This window comes from Molossus molossus, unplaced genomic scaffold (assembly GCF_014108415.1).
Source record: "Molossus molossus isolate mMolMol1 unplaced genomic scaffold, mMolMol1.p scaffold_m16_p_5, whole genome shotgun sequence".
In the NCBI taxonomy this organism is placed as follows: Eukaryota; Metazoa; Chordata; class Mammalia; order Chiroptera; family Molossidae; genus Molossus; species Molossus molossus.
Window position 1 is genome coordinate 91880825 of NW_023425388.1, and position 21948 is coordinate 91902772.

Here is a 21948-nt window from a genome sequence, read left to right on the forward strand (position 1 = left end):
TACTTAATAAGTGCAATGACAATTAGTGAATACAGCAGTCTGAATCTGCTCAGCTTGATTTTGCAAGGACAGCTTAATTTTTGTTATTTTCAAGCTTTTATTTTCTTTTCTAATAGTAAAATTAATACCTTAGGTATAATAATGAATTAAAGGTGATGATAGCAGGATTCTTATGTCTACTTTTAAAGAAATGCTTTTAATGTTTCACTATTGAGTCTGATGTTTGTAGGTTTGTTTGATTTTGTTTTGGGGTGTTTACATATATTTATCAGGCACACATATTTTCTGTGTATGATGTGCTAAGAATGTATTTTAAGTTAAAATGTTTGTTTATTTTCTGCATTTATTGAGATTGACCTTTTCTTTTCTGTGACTTTCTTGGATGTTGAATATTGAACCAACTCTGCACTCTTGGAATAAACTAAATTTGGGCATGATATAGTATCTTCATTAATACATTGCTAGGTATGGCTGCATGATTATTCCAGTGTTATTGAACTTGTATGTGGGAGACTATTTGCATGGCATCTATTTTGTTACAATCTGCTCTGCCATCTCCTGCCCCAAGGCAGGATACCTCTGTATACAATGTTTCTGCATTCCTTTAAGTAACCATTTACTCAGCCAGTTATGCTGTTTATCTTTTGTTCCACCCCAGATATTTAAGTGATATTTACCTGAAATTGCTTCAGGGTGGTTACCACAAACTTATTGCTTGGCAACAAATGTTCTTGTTTTTCTGTTTCTTGCCCTATATATACTGTGGATCTCCCCAGAATAAACGAGACTTGATCAGAGCCCTGTCTTGTCTCCATTTCTTGTGTCTCTTTGTTCCTTCTCATCCTCACTCCCCCTCTAGAGTCCTCGTTGCTCGACCTGCGGGACGGGTCACTTGTATTCATATACTACACTGACCTGTGTTTTTTTTCTTTCTGATAATATTCTTGTGTGGGTTGATATCAAGATACCATTATCTACATGAGTTAGGGGTGTTTCTTTTTCTCCCTTTCTGCAAGAGTTTATGTAAGATCAGAACTGCTCAGTTGTTACACAAGTATATAATATTTCTTCTTCCATTAGGATAGTTAATGTATTTTTAAACCTGCACTTTTTTATTTTTTATTCTTTTTTTTATTAATTAATTTTTGTTACAGATGTTTCTCCTTTTTCCCCCACTGATTACCCCCTCCCCCCCCCCCCCCTGTCCCCAGCTTTGTTGTCCATGTCCATTGTTCATGCACACATGCATATAAGTTCTGTGGTTTATCTTTCCCCCACATTTTTTTGAAGATAATATTTGTGCCCATGCAAGTTATGTTCTGACAAATTTTGTAAGTTGAATCTGATCTTTCAAAACTATCAAAAATCTATTCTATCTAAATGATTGAGGAAAAGACACATCACATTCTTTTGTAATTCAAATGGAGCCAATTCAACAGAGAGACATAAGTGGATGATGTTGAAGAAATAAAGTTCTTTAGGCACATAAAAATAGCATTTCCAGCCTTACTTTTTTCTCATATATTGAGTAAAAATTTTCTTAGTTTTGCTGATCTGGGCACTTAGATAGAGATAGCATTAAGTAATTTATCAAATTACAGTCCTAAATGCATGATAACTTGTGTTTAACTTGTAATTATTCAAACAAACTATTTCTGTAAATTATTAATAAAATAAGTATAACTATATATTGTCTATTAAGATTACAACATGGAGTATATCCTTAAGACAAATGCAGAAGAAAACTTTTTAAGAGAAGTAAACAGAAAATAGCAAGAATTTGGCATTGCCTCTAAAAAATGACATCTCTTTCCAGCAATGTTTATCATATGTAGAACAGAGAGAAAGGTGGAAATAAATAAGTTTGTGTGTGTGTAAAGTGGATTCTCACACCAATATAGAAATGTTTTAATTATGGAAACTCACCTAAACATTCTGCTTATGACATTCCTTAGTAATGCAAGTTTACAGTTAATTTGTATTATTATTTTTTAAAATTTTCAGTAATAATCCCTCCCCAAATAACAGCAACATAAAATACATCAATCTTATCTAGTATAATTCCTTCTATTTCATTAAGTGAAAAGTGGCCAATGGAGGAGGTCTTCTTGGAGTCTGAACATCATTTGACTAATGGTGTGATGGCAGAAATATCAAACATTTGCTTAAAAAAAGTTCCATCTTTTTGAACTTCAACTAAAATTGATAACACATGTTAGTGCCAAGCTCTGAGCAGCGACGGTGCCCAGCTTTCTGCTACTTTGAGATCAGAGACTCTCTCACCTTCTCTTGTTTAAGACTATCAGGCTCAAACTGTACCATTAAAATTGTTTATGACTCAATTTAAATAAATGAAAATATAATGATTGAATAAAGGGCTTTCTCTAAATGAGTTGAAAATTATACATTATAATAGACCTAGTGCTTCAAAGCACATAATTAATAACAATAATAAAAAACATATTTTTGAGCAGAAAAAAATAGTTTTCAAGCATTTACTTCTGTACTCACAAGATTAACTGGTAAAAATCTAAAACTCACCAGAAGTGGTAATTTAAATTTTTATAGCTCCACTTAACAATGTATTTCTATGTAATCTTATTTCATTGTTAAAGTATCTGGAAATAATAAAATAGAACTTCTAATTCCATGTTACAATTGAAGAAAGAGAGTCTCTGTGAGTGGTCTGATATCCTAGATGTCTCACAGCCATTAGGGTTGAGTGTGAACTTGAACTTTGACCCTCTGATTTTTAATCAAGCTACAAATTGTATTTCTTCTTTAAATACAATTGTGTTCATTAAATTATAAGCTTTGTATCACTTTAGTTGTGTGTGTGTGGGGGTGTGTGTTTGGACTTTGAAGGTAGATTGTTTTAGCCATTATGTAGTCTCAGGAAACAAAAAAAATCAGTGGACTGAATAACTTCTTCTGGTGACAAAAATGTCTTATTTATGTTAAATGCAACGCACTAACTTTTTTCTATGGCATTTCTTTTTTCTCTTCGTTACAGGCTACCAGAATTAGAGAGTTGACATATGCCACTCAAGGAGCTTGGGATGGAATCCTCAGCCTGCTTCCCCGCTGTGCCTGTACTGGGTGAGAGGACCGAGTCTTACACAGCCCCAGGTGGCAGCTCCTCAGATGCCTCTCTGACCAGGGAGCTACATCCCCTAAGAATAAGGCAACTGTGATCTCCAGATTAGCACGTTATAGAATCAAGCTTGACTAAGACATTAAGTACATACCGCTGACAATGGTTAAAGGTCACTTTTCTCTTAAAAAAGTTTTTCCCCTGCATTTTTGTCTTGGGGATTGTTTTATGGATTCCTTTTCCATGTGACTATAATTCATATTTGATTATTTCATTTTTATACCTAAAAAAAATCTGCCACGCCCTGGCCAGTTTGGCTCAGCGGTTAGAGCGTCGGCCTGCGGTCCGGAGAGACCCGGGTTCGGTTCCCGCTAAGGGTACGTACTTCGGTTGCAGTTTGTCCCCGGCCCTGGTTGGTCGTGTGGGTGGCAGCCACTCGATGTGTCTCTTCACGTCGATGTTTCTCTCTCTCTCTCCCTTCCTCTCTCTCCCTCCCACTCTATCTGTAAAAAAAATGGAAAAATATCCTCGGGTGAGGATTAAAAAAAAAAAAAATCTGCCACAATTATTATGGTTTAATGTTGTTTATCATTCAGTAAACACTTTTACAGAAAACAGCTAGCAAAATATAACAACTTGTTTTCAAGAATTCTTAACCCTGGGAGCAAATATTAACTCACACTTGGTTAAAATAGGAGAGCTTATCAATAAATATAAATTTAAACTTAATTTTTAGTTTGATAGTAACTTGCATCTTATGTTTTTTTAGTTGTAAGTGTTGGAGAAATTAGGTGATAATTCTCCCTATGTTAAAATGTAATCACTTTCTCCATTGCTCCCTGAGTGCTACAAGCAGTTACAGAATTCTATTTTAAAACATGCATTCAATTAAATGAACCAACACTGAAGAAAGACCTATAGGTAGAAGAAAATAGTTTTTATTCATTCATTCAATCAATCAATATTTTATTTCCTAACATTGGTAAATTAAGAACCTATTATAATCCAGGCTCTGTTTTAGTCACTGATTATCAAATACCATGGATCTTGCCTATGAGAGTTTACATTTGTTTTAGGTATTAAACGTTATTATCTACAGAAAGTTTTTAAAGCTTGAGGGGTGCCCTGCTATAATCAAGTTTTTAAGGAAAATAAACAATTCAAGATATAAAAAATAAGTCAAATACAATGGTAACCTGTAGAAACCGATTTTTGTCTAGAATTGGTGAAACCAATGGACCACATTCCCATTGCTCCATCTAAGTCTAGTGCTTTCTAGTTAGACCAGTTTCTACGTGCTCTTTAGTTATTGCGTGTTCAAATGTAAAATGTTTTATCTAACTACAGGTTGTAGTAAGAATAAAGTCATCTCCACAGTACAATGTTGGACAGTGGGGTTAAAGATATGAAGGACAACCATTTGGTGAAGAAGCTAAGGAGGAATGTAAATGGCTAACTGGCTATTAAAACATCACTGAGACATCATCTTATTCCATGAATATTAAGTAGTTTGGTCTCACCCTGAAGGAACAAGTGGTTCATACATTTTCGTAATCCTTACTACTACTAACAGTGTTTTGATTATTAATTTAAAAAATATTTAAAGTCTTTGTCAGAAAGTATTTCAGTGTTACTAGTTGTATGGCCTAATTTTTAATAGTAAAGAGGGAAAAATGATTCTTATATGACTTAATACAGGCTTATACTTTATGGTTAAATTCTTATATTGCTAAATCCTTAATCCCATTTATTATATAAGAAAACCCCAAAGAATATCAAAGTATATTTCGATTATACCATGCTTTTCTGAGGAAGGCATGTTTTTTTAAGTCACACTGAAATGAGAATAGGTATTAGTGCCATTAGTAAAGTGCTCCATGTAATGTTAAAGAAACATATCATTGTGAAAAATGGAATGTGTAACGTCTGTTGGTGACCACAGAATACGTGAATGTGGTGCCAATGGATTGTCCCTGAAAGGAACCAAATCCCTGCCTTGTTGTCTTTCATTCTAAAGAGTTTTCTGCCAATTTAACTTATTCTTTATTTTGTGCTCTAAAATCTTAAGAAGAAAAAAATCCCAGAGCATTCTCAAGAGCTTTTCATTGGGATCGGAGCCAAAAATCACATAGTCATCTCATGGGATTCTTTTTTCGTCTGGCTGGAGAAACCATCAAGGAAGTAAGTTCAGATTCTATCACAGGCTGTGAGCCAGAGCTTCCCCAGACAAGTCAAGAATCCATGTGGGACTGGAGATCAGAACTAGTCAAAATCCACAGAGAACGGAGAAAAGGCCTTGGGTCTAATGTGATTCCAATCTTTACAGCTCCAAAGTATACCGTAAACTCCCATAATTTTCCTAAAGTCGGGAATGGGGATGGAGGGTGTTTAAAGATTTGGAAGCTTAAATGAAAGCGGTGAACAATAAAAGAAAAGGCAGCTAGCTGGGAGTTCCTGACAGTTTCTGTCAAAATTGAATCATTGTTTTTCCTTGCTACTCTACATAATAGAAATTTCTCCAAAATTCACTTCTTACCTGTCTTTTAATCGGCATGGGCCAAAGTTTAGCTCCTAAAAACTTAAGCTTCTTAAGATCACTGTCAATATAATACTAGTTAAATATCTTTGCTACCTTGTCAAAGAAAGACATATTAATCTTAAACTAGGCTTTTTGTTAGGACTAATACATTCTTATGAAACAGTTCAAATTTCTTAAATGATTGAGTTTGGGTTTAAACGACCTCTGCTCAACATACACAAAACTGAATCTTATGACTTTACTTACTTTTAGTAACAACTCCCTCCAGTCTAATGATATTGGGGTGGTCAAATTGTCCCATAATGCTTGCTTCTCCCAGGAAGTCTCTCCTTTGCTTTTCAGTGTAACCCACTTTCAAGGTCTTGATGGCCACTGAAATCTCTTTTTTTGATGGGAGTTTTAAGCGACCACTGCAAACCTCTCCAAATTCACCTGTTACAATGAAGAAGAACAAAACAACAACAAAAATCATAAAATAAAAAATCCGTAGAGCCCTTGCTGGTTTAGCTCAGTGGTTGGATTGTTGGCCTGTGGACCACAGCATCTCGGGTTCGATTCTGGTCAAGGACACACACTTGGTTGCAGTTCAGTCCCCGACCTGGTCGGGGCTGTGTGTTTTGCATCGGTGCTTCCTTCTTTCTCTCTCCCTCCCACTCTATCGGAAGATAAAGGGAAAAATATCCTCGAGTGAGGATTAAAAAAAATCAGTAGAGAGCAATTGTTTCCTCTTAATAATATTATTAAAAGTATTTCTACCTTGGGCCTGCAGATGTACACTGTAGGCCTCCACATTGTTTTGGGAGCTCGTCTGAGACTCCCTGAGAAGCTCTGGACACCCACACTCCAGGAGTGAATGGACCTTGTGATAAGCCTCATATATTTTTTAGTGGCACACTGTGAATAATGGAATATGAAAGAATAGGGGACGTTTGAAAGCTATATCTATTAGCCATTTTACTCCTTGTTCTCATAGCTACCATTTCCTCAGAGTAATCATCAGAACAGCACAAACATTATGAATTGAGCACTGGCTGAAATTTCAGATGTTTCTAACTATTCTGTTTTTAGTAAGAGAGCCAATTTAACTGTATACTTGGGCTCTCTGAAAAAAAAAAAAATGAAACCATCTGCTATCAATTCATTTTATTGGAGTATGGGTGTACTGCTTTACGGACAAATTAGTTGTAAAGGTCTCTGGACTTCTGGAAGGAGACCAATACTGTACCAGTATCAAATAAAGTCTACCACATTTTTATCTATGGAATCACTGTAGGAATATTTTCTTAGATTCAATGTCTTTAATAAAAACTTGTCTTAAATGAACAATTAATCTGGAATTTGTTGAATATAAAGTATTGCTGACTTTTAAATAGTCTAATGCAATGAGTAAAAAATGACCTAGAACTAGTTTGAGCACTGTGTTCATATACACTTTTATAGAGAAGATTTGCTCTTTCAGATTTTTAGCTTCCGGAGAGCAGAGACCCTTTCCATTCATTTCTCTGTCCCCACTGCTGCCATAGTAATAGCCACAAGGTAGTGCTACACATATAATGTTTCATATTCACAGAAGAAATCTGAATATTGTGTGAATTATTAGACATTTAAAACATTTTTTTTAAATATCAAATAAGAGTTTTTTTCCAAAAAAGATTTAGTGCACACACAATTTGTAGAATGTCTATGGAATATAGTAACATTCTTGGTCCAACCTTTTCACTGTGAGTTTTGTACAAGCTCTATGCTCCACTGGCCAGCCAGAGAGAAGGTGTCAAGAGGTGAGATACTTCTTCTCTATTTGTTGTCCAAGTGGTATGTCCCACAAACACTGCAAATTGTCTCATTGATGTACTAATTCCATCACTAAAAATGACTCGCGTCTCTCCAGGAAACTCTAAACTCCCTGGACTGGATCCACTTTTCAAAACAAGGACTTATGCAGGAACTTGTCAAAGTTAGTTAAGGTCCAAAAAGCAGTTATTTATACATTATTTAATAAATATTCACTGATCAAAAGCAGTATAGCAGACACTGTGAAAAGCACAGATATAATGATAAATAAAGCAAATCTAATTTCCTCCCTTTGAGGAAGTGTTGAGAAGAAGCAATGGTAGTAGCTAGTGTTCCATTGAATAGGAAGAATTAGGGGCAGAACTTGAGACTGTTCATTGATCTTTTTAAATCCAAGGGAAAATATGTTATGGTGGACGTGTGAGTGTTAGGAGGAGAAATTATGATACAAGGTAAATAATTGTTAGAATGTGTAAGCAAGAGTAAGAATTTCTTTCCTTGTATAAGGTTATCAGAACAATGTCAGAGCTCTAGTTTACTTTGGGCAAACATTAATTTTGGGCAAATGATAAGGAAGCATCCATACTGAATTTTCATTTCCTGAAAGTTTTACCATTATCATGAGTCAATATGGTGTATTAAATCATGTTTTAAATTTAGATGTCATTATTCTAAATGACAAGTCACTTTTCAGATTATAGGACAGACAGTACAGAGCTGTGGGAAAGAACATGGATTCTGGAACTAAATTGTCTAGGGTCTAATTCTGCATCTGTTACTTATTAGTTGTATGATTTTGAGCAAGTGTCTTAACCTCTCTGTGCCTTTGTCTCCTTATCTATAGTACAGAAACACTGATTGTGTCTCTAATAAGGTTTTGTGTAGTTAAAATAATTAATGTTTATAAGCACTTAGGAGAATGTCAGACACATAGCAAATGCTTTCTAAGTGTTAGTCATTATTTTTCTCTCTGAGTTCAAACCCACCTTAAGAATACATTACTGGTCCTGGCCGGTTTGGCTCAGCGGTTGGAGCGTCGGCCTGCGGTACAGAGAGACCCGGGTTCGGTTCCCGCTAAGGGCATGTACCTCGGTTGCAGTTTGTCCCCGGCCCTGGTTGGTCATGTGGGTGGCAGCCACTCGATGTGTCCCTTCACATCGATGTTTCTCTCTCTCTCTCTCTGTACCTCTCTCTCCCTTCCACTCTACCTGAACAAAGAAAAAAAAAAAAAAGGAAAAATGTCCTTGGGTAAGGATAAAAAAAAAAAAAAAAAAAGAATACATTACTGATTTCCCTTTCAAGAGTTAGATCAAATTGAACAATAAGTATAAAAGTGCTTTTTAAAATGTCAAATACTGTTTTAATGTAAAAACAGACAGTTGTGATGATCAGGGAGATAGCAAGGTTAATGTCATATTGGCCAAGTATTTGTGAAGGAGAGTATTTTGTGAAATACTTCACTAGGGAGATCAAAGGGAAGTGTTTGAATTTCAATTGGGCCAAGTAGAGTTCTTTTCTTTGTTCTCATTGAGACAGCTGGACATATGTACATATATATCCACCTTCAAAATTCAGAAAATAGTGTTTCATTAATGCTTATTTATAAAAACTACAAAATTTAGAAATGTGATTTCATCAGATAAATACTAGAAATGATCACCAATATATTATACTGGACAGAAAAATGCTAAATATTAATTTAATTCTCTTTAAAAGAATTTAAAATCAGTTAAAAAATTGACAAAGACTGGGAAAATGCAATGTCTGATTTTTTCCATTGAGCCAGGTTGTACATGGCCTTATTCAATCAACTTTGCACCTCTAAGAAAGAAAATTTAGATTCTGTTATTTCTATGTAAAAGCACAGTGCAGGAGGGTGACTTGGAAAGATACTACTTGATTTTTTAAATTCAATAAGTGTGGCAGTGTTTGTCTTTGGACATAAAGTGTGGTTTATGAACATTAGAATGCTATATTCTGATTTAAGAAGTACAATGCAAAATTGCTCAATGTCTTAGTAAAATTTCTTACACTCATTTCACTTAGAATAGAGGATAAAAATTACTTGTGTTTAAGTAGAATGACCCTCTGCCCTGGCAATTTAGCACATGTATTAATTTTTTTTATGTACACCATTATTTTTTAAAGTTTGAAAGGATGTAAGAAATGGGTAAGCATACAGATAGAAGAAAGCAGCCATGTGTGGATTCTGTCGTGGTTGCGGAAATGGGCACATGCAGGTTCATTACACTCTTGCCCAATTTCATCTCTTTTTGTACATATTTAAAATTTTATGAGAAATGTTCCAAAATCTTGATTTTATAATTTTTCTTGATAATGTCAAACTCTTTAATAGTTAATCAAGACTGACTGGAATTGAGTGTGTATATTATACTGAAATCTTCTAGGACAAGCACAGCCGACCTTGAAGATATACCTATTTTCAAACAAAATAGGTATTGTTTTATTGCCCTTAATGTGGCAACTGAGACTATTGGCTGCAAAACCCTGAAAATAGGGCATATGCCTAATTTTTTACAAATATGTTTGAAGAGTAAAAGAAAAAAAGAGGATCTGTCTTAATCTTTAATCAGGGATTATTAAGTGATTTAGTGCAAATAGGCTTTCCCTTGATCTCGTTGATCAGATACCATTTTTAATGAGTGAACTTTGTTGCACACACTGTGTACTAGATCTCTGGCCTTGTGAGTAACATCTGCATATGTAAGTTTTTAATTATGAGGAGGGTCTCAAATTTCAACATCCTACTGTGTCTGTCTGGCCTTCTGGACCTTGGCGGAGCATAAGTGCGTCTTTCTTCTTCTCCAGGTGAACACTCATTGTTGTGTGTGCTACTTCTGCTTCCATGATGGAGAACACTGCACCCTCGTGGGCAACATAGACACATGACCAGAACCCTCTGCCCCACGGAGCAGTGCACAAAGCGGAACTGCGCAGATGAAAGAGGATTTGGTATAGAACTCTTAGCTGGGTTAACATAGATGCACGGTGAATGTATTTATTCTTAGAGTGAAAAAGAGAAGTCACTTTAGTTTGCTTTTGTGAATCACTAGCAGAACATTTTAATATTGCCTACATATGTGACTTTTAGGACAATACAACACTGAGAAAAGTAGATGATTATTTTTTCTTACAATTCTATAATACATCATCTGTATATTGTATGTGTGTTCACCACCCCAAGTCAGGTCTCCCTCTAGAAAAGAAAATTCAGTAAATTATTTTATTTAAATAATATGAATTACTCCAATTGTCCTGCTTGAGTTCTAAATGCTGCTTCAGTGTATAAGAAAATAAACATAGAACAGTATATGCACACTTGTATAAAGAAGCATCAGTCATAAATCGAGTACTTACAGAAAGTGTGCTCTGATATATTGGGCTTAATTCAATGAGCTAATTTTTTCAGTCTTTCATTCTATTTCCCACATCAACATAATTAGTTTGTGTTTGTTTTTAGACCAACATTGAAGACTGAGATGATGGTGTGAAACTGTTATTGCACAATATTGTTTATTTTAATTTTGGAGTAGTAGTTTTATTCATATGCACATTGCATAGACTCTGGATGTCCATACATTATGTCTCAGTGTGCAAAATAGTTATTTTATAAATTTCTATAATTTTTATTGAAAATAGGCAACAGCTATTAATAATCGCTCTGTAGGTATTTATTTATGAATTTATGGTATAGCAAATCACTGATTAGAACAAAGAGATTTCTATATGAAAACAAGTTTCAACACAAATAAATTAATATTACTTAAAGGTACAGGCAAGCACTAAAACAGAGCCTTCGCATTATTTAAACTACTACTCAAAATAGCCGTCAGGAAATGTGTGCTTTTAAAATGTTTCATTTCTGATTTTATTTTGTGTTGTCTATTTTTTAAATTCCAGAGAGTATTCTAAAATTACCTTTTTTTTCTACAAATTCAAAATTCACTTAGTGAGCTTATTTAGAGTAAAAGCCACTTTTATCCTGTTATCCCTATTTAGCAAAATGGTCTTTGTGACACATGATCGGCGTAGCCCTGGGAAGACAGAGCTGCTGCCGCTGCTGCCTTGAAATTCAATAAATAAAAAGCTGGCCATGGTCTGCGAGTTTGTAGGTCTGGCACCTTTGAAATCATTGCATTCTATTAACTACTCCATTTTTTTTGTTGCTTGCCTTTGATAATTAAATCAGAAAATGTCCTTTTTACATAGCAATATACAGGTGTGGCAAACGTAGGTTTAAAGTTGATTGTATGGAGAACAATACAATAATTAATAAATAATAATACATAAATAAACTCTGTTTCAGGTACTTGCAGCTGTAAACCTAGTTTTGCCCCACCCTGTAATTAGGCCTGAGAACCTGAGCAATTTCAGGGATAATTCTTTTTTTTTTTTAATCCTCACCTGAGGAGGGGAGAGAGGGAGAGAGAGAGAGAGAGAGAGAGATCAATGGATTGAACTCAAAACCTAAATATGTGCCCTGACCAGGAATTAAACCCACAACCATTTTGGAGTAAGAGACAGTTCCAACCAACTCAGCCACCCAGCCAGGGCATCAGGGAGAATTCTTATTCTTAGTTGTAAACTTGTAACGAATATTCTAGTAGAGATTTGGTGTGGCGGTTACCTGCTCCAACAACTTTGTCAATGGATATGTTGGTGGCGTCCAATTCCTTAGCAAACTCATGAACTGCTTGAGTAGGGTCTTCGTATGTGTGTGGGTCGACATAAGTTCTGAGACCTGGAAGTTTTACTGTTTAAGGGAAGGATAAAAAATATTATTGTAGCTGGATTCAAAAACCTTTGTTGAACAAATTTTATAACATTATTGGTTAAAAATAATCCCCATTATGATAAAATGCACCAACCTTTAGTTTATTCTGAGATATCACAGAAATCAGCAGACAGAGGTTGGACTAAGTGTTGACCACCTTAAAAATGAAGTTCTCCATAATAAAAAATAAAGAGGAACCACAGTGAGCTTTCTCTGCAAAAACACTGGAAGGAAAATGGACCTCCAAGAAGGGGGATCTTGAGGAGAAATAAATGGTTCAGAACTATGTAGGCCCAGTAATGTTATTAGTAATAACATTACTAATGTTATGGCATTAGTGAGCGAATGCCGTCACCCTACTGCACCTTAATGATTCTACAAATAGTAACCAAGTATCTATTACAATGTCACATCTGATGATAAATAAATAAAAGTTTGTAAAATATTTTCATAAGGTAGGATGAGTGCTGTATTTATAGATAAATTAATTGAAAGATATAAAATGGCATATCTTCTGTCTGATACTTTTCTGATTTTATTAAAATATATTCATAATCAAAATCCCCCATGACAATTATAGGTCTATGTTAAGCTGTGAGTTTATGTACATATAATATGGGTATCACAGATGTATAGTAATATAGTATCAATGAACTGAAATTTTATCGTGTAGCTAATCAACATAATTAAAGGCAATATAAATATTATCTATCCATTTAATGGTGCTAAGGAGCACCATAAATCATATTATAGCTTATTGAATATAAACTCCTTTATAAATCATCTATCTAATTATTCTAAACATGAAAATTTTCATGATATTCTGTAATCAAAATAGCAATGACAAAAGACACAGGAAAGGAAGGGGCGGGGACGGATGGGGAGGAGGGTGTCAAGGAGGGAAAAAGGAGAAACATCTGTAACAAAAATAAATAAATTAATTAATTAATAAAAAAAGATACAGGAGAGTCCTTTTGAATTTGATTTAATATTAATTAGATTTCTATCATTTGGTAAAATAACTAATGTTAGAAACAATTTGGAATGTCCAATAAACTAACTTTCTTTGAAAGAAAACTAAATTTTAAAAAAGTGAGCATAAGATCGATTAAAGTACATAAACATGCTCTAACATTAAAAGAAACTGTAATTTAACTACCATAGTAAATGTACTGACATTAATGGTTTTCCTTTTAATTTTGGTAACATTGATTAAAAAAAATTGGTTACACTGTTTTAGCAAAGGGCATGATTACTTAATGATGATATTTTTTTTTACTGATCACACTAGAATACTGAATGATTATTTTATCCTAAAATAACAAATAGAAGAAGACTTTATATTTTCTAATATCGCTTTGTAGTGAAAGAATCTTTTTGGCAAAACTGCAACTGACCCTCTGGGATAATCAAAGATTTCTTTGCGTCAGTGTGTATTCGGTAGGGAGAGGTAGAAAATTGTCATGACAGCAATTGTTAGACCAGTGAGTCCAGGAATACAGAGCTTGGCTACAAAAGGATCAGCTTTTGGACCAACAGTACAACTTCCTAAATGCCATGCTTATACCACATAATAGTTTATGCTTCTGCAAAGCTTCCATTGAGGTTTTGAGTAAAGAATTATAGATATACAAATCATTTTTTAAAATAGAGCCAGGAGAGATGGGAGGTAAAACTCTATTTTCCTCACTACTTCTTCACATGATTATGAGACAGCAAAACAGAAATGGGAGAGTGAGGCAGCAAATGGAGAGTTAGGGGAAGAAAGGCTGACTGCTCTTACTTTGCCCAGTGTTGACACTGACAATGTACAAGAGGAGCTCCTCTCCGTGTGGGGGCAGACTAAGTCATCTGGGAGGACATCGATAGCTTAGGGAGTCAATACTACCCAAATGGGGAAACAGTAACTCCTTTGCCCTTGCTTTGGGCAAACTGTGTGCAATAGCTTTCGAATTTTTTCTATTTTGAATAGCTCAGCAAAAAGAATTAGCTAGACATCATAGAAAAGAAAGCTCTTGAAAACGGGCTCCTCAGGTGCCTGGTGTGAGTGCCTGTTATGTAGTTAGTGCCCCCAAATGTCACCATTAGTATTTTTATGTAAGAATGTTTATTCCCAGTTATTATCACTGAGGTTTCCTGGATACAGAACTTGGGCTCAGAAGTGCCCATTTCTTTTGAGCTCACAGATTAGATGCCATTATAAACATGATTGCTTCCTGTAAAAATAGAGGGCAGAGTCCCTCTTCCGCACAGTGGTCTTACTCTAATTGATTACTACACTAAAACTACTTCTGGCATTATCAGTACTAAAACACTCTACCCTTAAAACAAGCAAACAGATTAAGGAAACCTATTCTACTTCCAAACTGCCAAAGAAAAGCTTTGGAGCAAGGAAAACAGTAGAGGTAAGTGTACACATACTAAAAGATGTTAGGAAATGCACCCTTGTCAGAATTTTTTGTTAAGTCAATTTGGTTACCTTTTAATAAGACTCATCAAATGGAGGCTATGATTTGTGACCAACCAGTTTTGTTTTGTTTTTCTAGTAAGAGTAAGATAAGGAAATCGTAACATAAGAAGAAAAATCTAGCTTTTTTCTTTTTTCAAGGAAAAAAGAAACTTTAAAAATAAGGTCAAAATAAAAATTTTTCTGGTAAACAGTTACACATGTCTTACCTGGCTGAACTTAAGAAAATCAACTTGTGAGAGATTTACTAACACCAGAATTTACAAAGAAGATTATGAAATGAGTTATCACAAACAGTATCTCAAATATTTTAATAAGCACTGGCTTTAAAAAGTCTTGAAATTGTGCTTTAGATTGACCCTTCAATACCTGTCCGCCCTAGAGAGAGATGTTACTAAATAATTTGACAATTAAATAATCATTCTCAAATATAACCAAGCAAATTCATTGTGAATGATTAAAATTAAGTAAATAGCTTTTCTATCCACATAACATTTGAGGAAACAGTACAAATATAAACACACACACTCTGCCCCCCCTCCCCCAAAATGGCTTTTTCACTGATTTTTAACTGCTGACCCGAGATTCCAGGAGTCAGGTGAGTCAGGATGCAAGGCACATAATCCCCTCACACCAATAATTAAGGGCAACATACAGAGTAACTGGGCTGTGTCAAGAAAACCAGACAATAAACACATGCACACGTGTTAAGCTGCACTACTTTACAGCTCGTTCTGTGCAAACACAATAATTTACATTTCCATTTTACCAGCATGAGTTGCCCCAAGGATAGCAAAAAAGTAGAAAGACCCAGCCAGAGAGGGCAATGGGACAGGATCTTAGGAGGTGAAACACATTTCTTTCCTTTTGAAGCTATATTATGGGATTTGTAACAAGGCTGGAGGGAACAGTTCATAACTAGAGCTTTTTCAAGTAATACCAAATAAATGGTCTGAAATAAACCAGCTGTAGCATTAAGACGCAGAAAGTTTATGACATGCATGTACGTTACTTTCTGCCCTTGCAGCTAGGATAAAATGCATTTCTTTTTTGTTTGTCTATCACAAGGACATTGTGAATTGAAGAAAATTGAAGTTTCAACAAACTTTACCATGAAAACCAACATTTAAAACAGATCACAGTGATACAGGTACCTACAATTGGCACCCAGAAATTTATCAATGCTCCAAATTCATGAGATTTATAATTCTCATATAAAGGATCAAATCAATATGGTTTTGTTCTAAAAACAATATTTACATTGACTGTCCAACTGAAATTAAAAGCAACTTAATCCGGAGGAATGTAACTGCTCTGAGTAATTTACGCTTGGCAATTTTTAGTGTTTTGTGAGACCATGAGGAAAAAACTAGACAAGTGTCCTATAATTTGTTTACTTTTAGAACTTTTGAATTTTTAACCTAACTAATCTGAAATTATAAAATGTTGATATTAGAAAGGGAGTATTTTGGCTTTTTTTGTGACTTGTTCTATAATGACAGCAATGAGGTGGACAAAACAAACAAAGCTCTCCCCAAACTCTGGTACTCTGTCAATGTCACACCAATACACATTTTGCAAAACATTTTTTTTTCAGGCTACTGTATGCCTCTTTCATGTTAGCCACAGTAATCAAGTTTTTACTTGAGTTACAACTGAAGCAACATTTTTAGATGTAAAGTCAATGACTGATAGCAAAGTATCATGCTGAGTTGAAAATAACTTTAGAAGGCAATAATGAATGCCAAAGAAAGTCATGTTTACAAGACTACACTAGCTATATCCAGATTATTTGGGACACAGAAGCATGAGTGTTGTCTCCATACTAATTTCCATGAGGACACGCTGTTATCACTGATTAGTCCTTGCCCCATGAAACTGAGCCATGGCCTGGAAAATAAAGCCCCTGTGATGCTTCGTTTCACCAGAATAAAATAAGAATGAGCTTTTTTATTAGACATAAACACTTTGTTTCCTAAAAAAATATTTCTCTTCAAAAACACTTTTTAAAAAGACTGAACTGGTTGCTAATAAAATATGGGGGGGTGGGGGGGTGGAGAATGCTGGCTGTCCTACCGATTGGATGTCAATCATATAACTCCATCATAAACAGTTTATTCTAAAGGCGCTCTCCTTCTTGGCTGACAAAATGGAGTAAGGCATTTTACAGAAACAGAGGTTGTTTATATTTACCTAGCAGTTAGGAAGGAAAAAGGGATCCTATTTAGATTTAAGCAACGGACTAGCAATAAGGAAATTGAAGAGAGGCTTTGCCGGTCAGCTCCGCAGAGCCGACTCCCGTCACGTGCATTATCTGAATATAAACCACAGTTACCTTCCGCGTTGGCCTAAGTGTGCTTAAATGTGGCCGATCAAAAATTGCCCGATGCAGAGTCATGAGTTTCCTTCTCTGTTTAACGTAAGTTTAATTTGCTCATGTTTTTTCCATAAAACTACTTTTGACTACGCGTTGTCAGGAGAAGTTACCTAATTATTAATGAACAACTGCTCAAACAAATATTGTAAAACCAAAACACCAAAAAGGTTCAGAAACTTACAATGTCCATTCCCAAAATGAAGTCTTTTGTCGCCTGCACCATGTTTTGACTTGTTATAGCCACAGAACCTAGAGGTGAATTAAGGAAAGAGAACACAGAAAACATACATATACTTAAAACAATTATCTACACTCAGAATGTGCAAAGCACAAAATATAAAGCATTTTTCTTAAACGATTACATGTTTTAGTGAAAGTTTAATGACTTCATATTTTCTAAATCCTCTACAAAAAGCCTCTTTCTCTGGGGACCCTGGAAAGCAGCCTAATGAGGAGATATGTGGAGCTGCTTCCCCACCGCGCAGACCCCTTCAGTTTTTTTATAATGGCCTTAGAAGGTGTTTATAGTATTTTCTCTAACGACTGCTGTTAGAATGAATGAAGGGCAAAGTCTCCATTGTTAGTGATTAGGGCTGTGCGGTGTTCCGTGTTCTGGGTGAGAATGCGTCAGGGAAACCTGAGGTGTATTTGGAGAGTGAAGGGATAATTGGGGAAAAAGTAAAAACTAGGAATAAGGTAAAAAAAAAAAAAAAGAGAGAGAGAGAGAGAAGTGGTGTGTATTAGATAATGGGGTGGGAAGTTAATGGAAAAAAAATTAAAACTAAAGTTGAAGAAACAGAAGAGAGGGAGAGAAAGTCCTAGAACACGAATGGAGGCATTCTGATCTGTTAACACACATTACTGACCACACTTCAGATTTTAGCAGCAATTGGGGGGAGCAAGAAAAGCAATAATAAAAGTAAGTCATAAAACAGACTGTGAACTCACCTTCCAATCAAAACGTAGGTGACGACTGTGAGGAGAATGATTGCTACTGCCGCTGAAATGGCAATCATTACCACTTGGCTATTTTCACCGGAGATGGAGAAAGCTGTGAGGTTGAAGAGAAAAAAAAAAATGGAAAAGACCAGGAGTTAACACATCATAACTACATCTACATGGAAAATCTGATAAACTAAATCATATTTATTCTGCTTTCACCTGAAATATGGCTACTATCTGAAATTATGTACAAGTAGTACTTCAGTGAGCATAAAAAAATAGACATTTCCTATAATTTTGTGAGAAATTTCTAATTAATAAGATTAACTATTCTGTTTCAATGGTATTGATCAAGTATTACTTGAGTGCCCCCGCGTGAACGTGCTGCACTGCTTCCTCTCTGCTCAGAGGCAAGAAACTCAGAGCATAAGCCGGGAGTGAGCACAGAGAACAGTACGGCTTTCCGGAATGAAACTACAAAAGCTTTGTAAATAAGTTGGTTTAGTCTCCAAAGTCTATATTTAAAAGGTGGTAAACACCTGTTCTATGGGCCTCAACATACACCACCAATGAATTGTTCCTCTCCTTGTCTTCCCCACCTTTGTAGATGGCCCATCGCTCGCTCACTCAGAGTGCTGTCCAAAACCACCCAGGAGCAAAATCTGGCCTGCCGTGAGTTTAGGTAAAGCTCAGGAGTTAGGATGGTTTTTCTATTTTTTAAAGGTTGTAAAAAGTCAAAACAAGAAGATTTTGCGACATGAGAATTTTATAAAATTTACATTTTGGTGGTCATAAACAAAATTGTTTTGGATACATTCATTCATTTGTGTATTGTCTATGGCTGCTTTTACACTATATTAAGTAGCCAAGTAGAGTAGGAATAACAGAGAGTACACATACACAAAGCCTAACATGTTTACTCTCCAGCCATCCACAGGCATACTGATCCTTGACTAAGGCCAATGCTTCTCTAGCTTTAATGTTCATACAAACCATTTGAGTATCTTTTGGAAGAAGCAGTTTCTGATTCAGTGGGTCTGGAGTGGGGACCAAGACAGTGCCTTTTTATGAGCTTCCATTGGATACAACGTTGTGGTAGCCAAGCTGTGGACCATAAACATGAAGTCACCTTGTCTACTCCCTCTCCTGATCATTCCATTTCTGATTAATCACTAAGCCCTATAAACGATCTTAGTTTATGTCTTTCTCTTCTGGATTACAATGAGAAATTCCTAAATTGTCTCTATTTGCATGCCTTTCCCTTTACCTGGCAACCACAAAATTCTTTCTACACCATGAATTTGATCATGTCATTCTCATGCATAAATTTTCTCAGGGCTTTCCATTTTCAGGATCAAATGCAAATTCTGTAGCAGAAGGTGTAAAGCGCCTTAAAATCTGTCCTGCCTCAATCCCAGCTTCATCTGCTAACAAACTCCATATATGTCCTATCTCTAGACTTTTAAAAATACATGCAGTTCCTGGAACAACCCTTTTATTTGCTCATGTTTTAACCTTTATTTCTTTTGTAGTAACTGCTGATGGAACAAGCGAATGGATAATGTATAAAAAACGAGTTTAGAGGAAAGAGTAAGTTTGGTTATTTGAATGCCATCGCCTGTCCAAGAAGCAAGCCAATATCACATCCTCAACCTGATGAAAATCTATATTTGGAAGGTTTCTCTAAAATAATGCAGTTTTAGAACTAATTAAATGATGCAAAAAATGAAACATGGCCAGTAGCCTGTTAGAACTTTTCCAAGCATTTGAAAAAAGAGCTGCTAGTCTGCAGAATGGCATGCACACTCGAAATATAAACTGTTGCCGCACTTTATTCTTTCTTACCAGCGAACTATTGTTTACACCACTGTGGCAGTCATGGGAGTGCCTGCTTGGATCTCTCTGCTGCCAGGCCTCAGTGGGCAGATGGCCTCCAGCTGCTGCCCCTCAGGATCCCCCGCAGCCTCAGCTTCCTCACTGACTACACATGGCAAGGGGACAGGAGCCAGCCCTGTCTGCCCACTGAGGACGCTTCACTCTGGAGCTCGCCATCCAATTGGCGAGACCCTTGGCACGCGTTGCTGTCTGGGGCTCCGCCTCCCTTCTGGTTCCCTCCTTTCTTCAGAGGGCTGAGGGAATCTCCGTCTGAGGCGCTGCTTGCCCCCTTCTGCTCCATGCCTTACCCATTATCTGTATTTCCCCGTGAAAAACTCTCATAATAGATCTTCATGTCTGCTGCCTAAAAACTTGAAGTGATACATCCCTACCCATTCGCTATAGATCTGTGACTAGTTTGCAAAATTACTTACCTAGTGATTATCTAATGCTCCATGAAAGGATAATGATTCTGTCTCATGCTTTTCATTTTGTATACTGTCATAACATAAAGAGCAGCAAGTTCTGAATTCTTTGGTACATTTTAGCCAGTTTTTAAAATAGATCAGCAAAACTGATAGGGGAAACATGATAGAAGAAACAAGTCTCTGTTTTTCTGTCAAAGACAGGATTAAACTAGAATTTCTCTACCTACCATTTCCCCTAGCTCTAAATATCTGCGCGTCCCAGAGACTATGTAACAGCACATACAAAGTCAGGTCATTGTTTGTTACTCAGATGAGCAAACATTTGAATGAATAATATTGATTAAATGTCTGTAATTTAGTATTTTAATAATTTTATGTGGAATACTGTTAAAAATTCATATCACATGTCTTAGAAATTCAAGTTAAATATGTTTCCCACAAGCAAACTGCTTGCCCTCTTTCAAGCTGCACAGTGTCGATGTCTCTCCCTGGAGCTGACTGGCTGGGGGCTCCCTTTTCTGAACCCAGTGCCTGGGATTGTACATATGTGATGTTGTGAAGATGAAATGATTTAATAAAGTAAAATGCTTAAACAGTGTCAAGCACACAGAAAGTGTTTAATAAATGTTACGTTTTTAGTATTTCATTTCCCCAGTGAAAAACTGGCCAAAGTACACTATGTTTTACAAAATTACATGAGTGTCTAATTTTGGTATACCGAGTTCTCTGTATAATGATTTCATTCTACCTTGGTCAGGCTGCCTTAATGCTCCCTAGTAACAGGGTCCAAAGATTAAAGTTGCTGCATACCCACTTATTAAAAACAAACACAAGGAGGTGGGAACCATTCAAGAGTGCTAATTAACTCGTCCCCAGGGCTAATCTTCTTGAATAGTAATAACCATAAAATCTTCCAATTCCAAAACTTAGCTTTATTCCACATATTTTTGCTCTTGAAATTCCTTGGAAGTTCAAATGATGCACTATTATTTAAACACAACACACACACACACCATCTACTATACCAACACATATTGTAAGCACTTAACAAATAATAATTAATTCAATCACCATGAAAACCCTATTGAGAATACAGCTTCTGCCCACTGAGGGTTTCTAGACAAACATGCCATATTGTTGGTACTTCTGGCTTTGGTAGACGTTGCCTTTACTCTAGGAAAGTCTGTTGACTCTTATACATTCTATGTTTTCTGTGTCTTGTTTAACATCTTTTTGCTTAGTGTGAAAAACAGCTGCACTGAACCAGTAGTAGTTCACAATCTGGAGATTGTAGGCTCATTGACCCCACTTGTTAGCCATGCACCCTCAGAAATAAAATATATACATCCTCTGTCACAGGTCATATATATAAAGAAAGGATAGTATCTGAATAGGCTGCAGAACAGGTTTATATAAACTGTTTATTAAAATGCCATAGCATACTGTCACGTAAATATGTGGGTTCTAGGACCAGACCCATTACCTATCACTTGTGTTGGGAAGCTTACCTAACCTCTCCATGTCTGTTTCTCATCCATTAAAGGAGGGTGATAATGCATGTAAAGCACTGATATAGAAAGTGAGACATTTTAAAACTTAGGAGAATATAGGCTTCACAGTGTCTTTGTATCTTTACTCTA

The 21948-nt window shown here is 35.8% G+C and overlaps 1 protein-coding gene across 3 annotated transcripts in view; it reads right to left on the minus strand.

Moving 5' to 3' along the window:
• EPHA3 (EPH receptor A3) overlaps positions 1–21948 on the minus strand; it is a 347739-nt gene that overhangs the window by 49148 nt on the left and 276643 nt on the right. For all 3 annotated transcript variants that reach the window (XM_036242607.1, XM_036242608.1, XM_036242610.1), the window contains 4 exons: positions 18012–18114; positions 17245–17312; positions 12073–12198; positions 5880–6065 (listed from right to left, as the gene is read on the minus strand). In XM_036242607.1, the coding sequence (XP_036098500.1) occupies positions 5880–6065; positions 12073–12198; positions 17245–17312; positions 18012–18114 (483 nt within the window). The remainder of the gene's footprint in view (positions 1–5879; positions 6066–12072; positions 12199–17244; positions 17313–18011; positions 18115–21948) is intronic.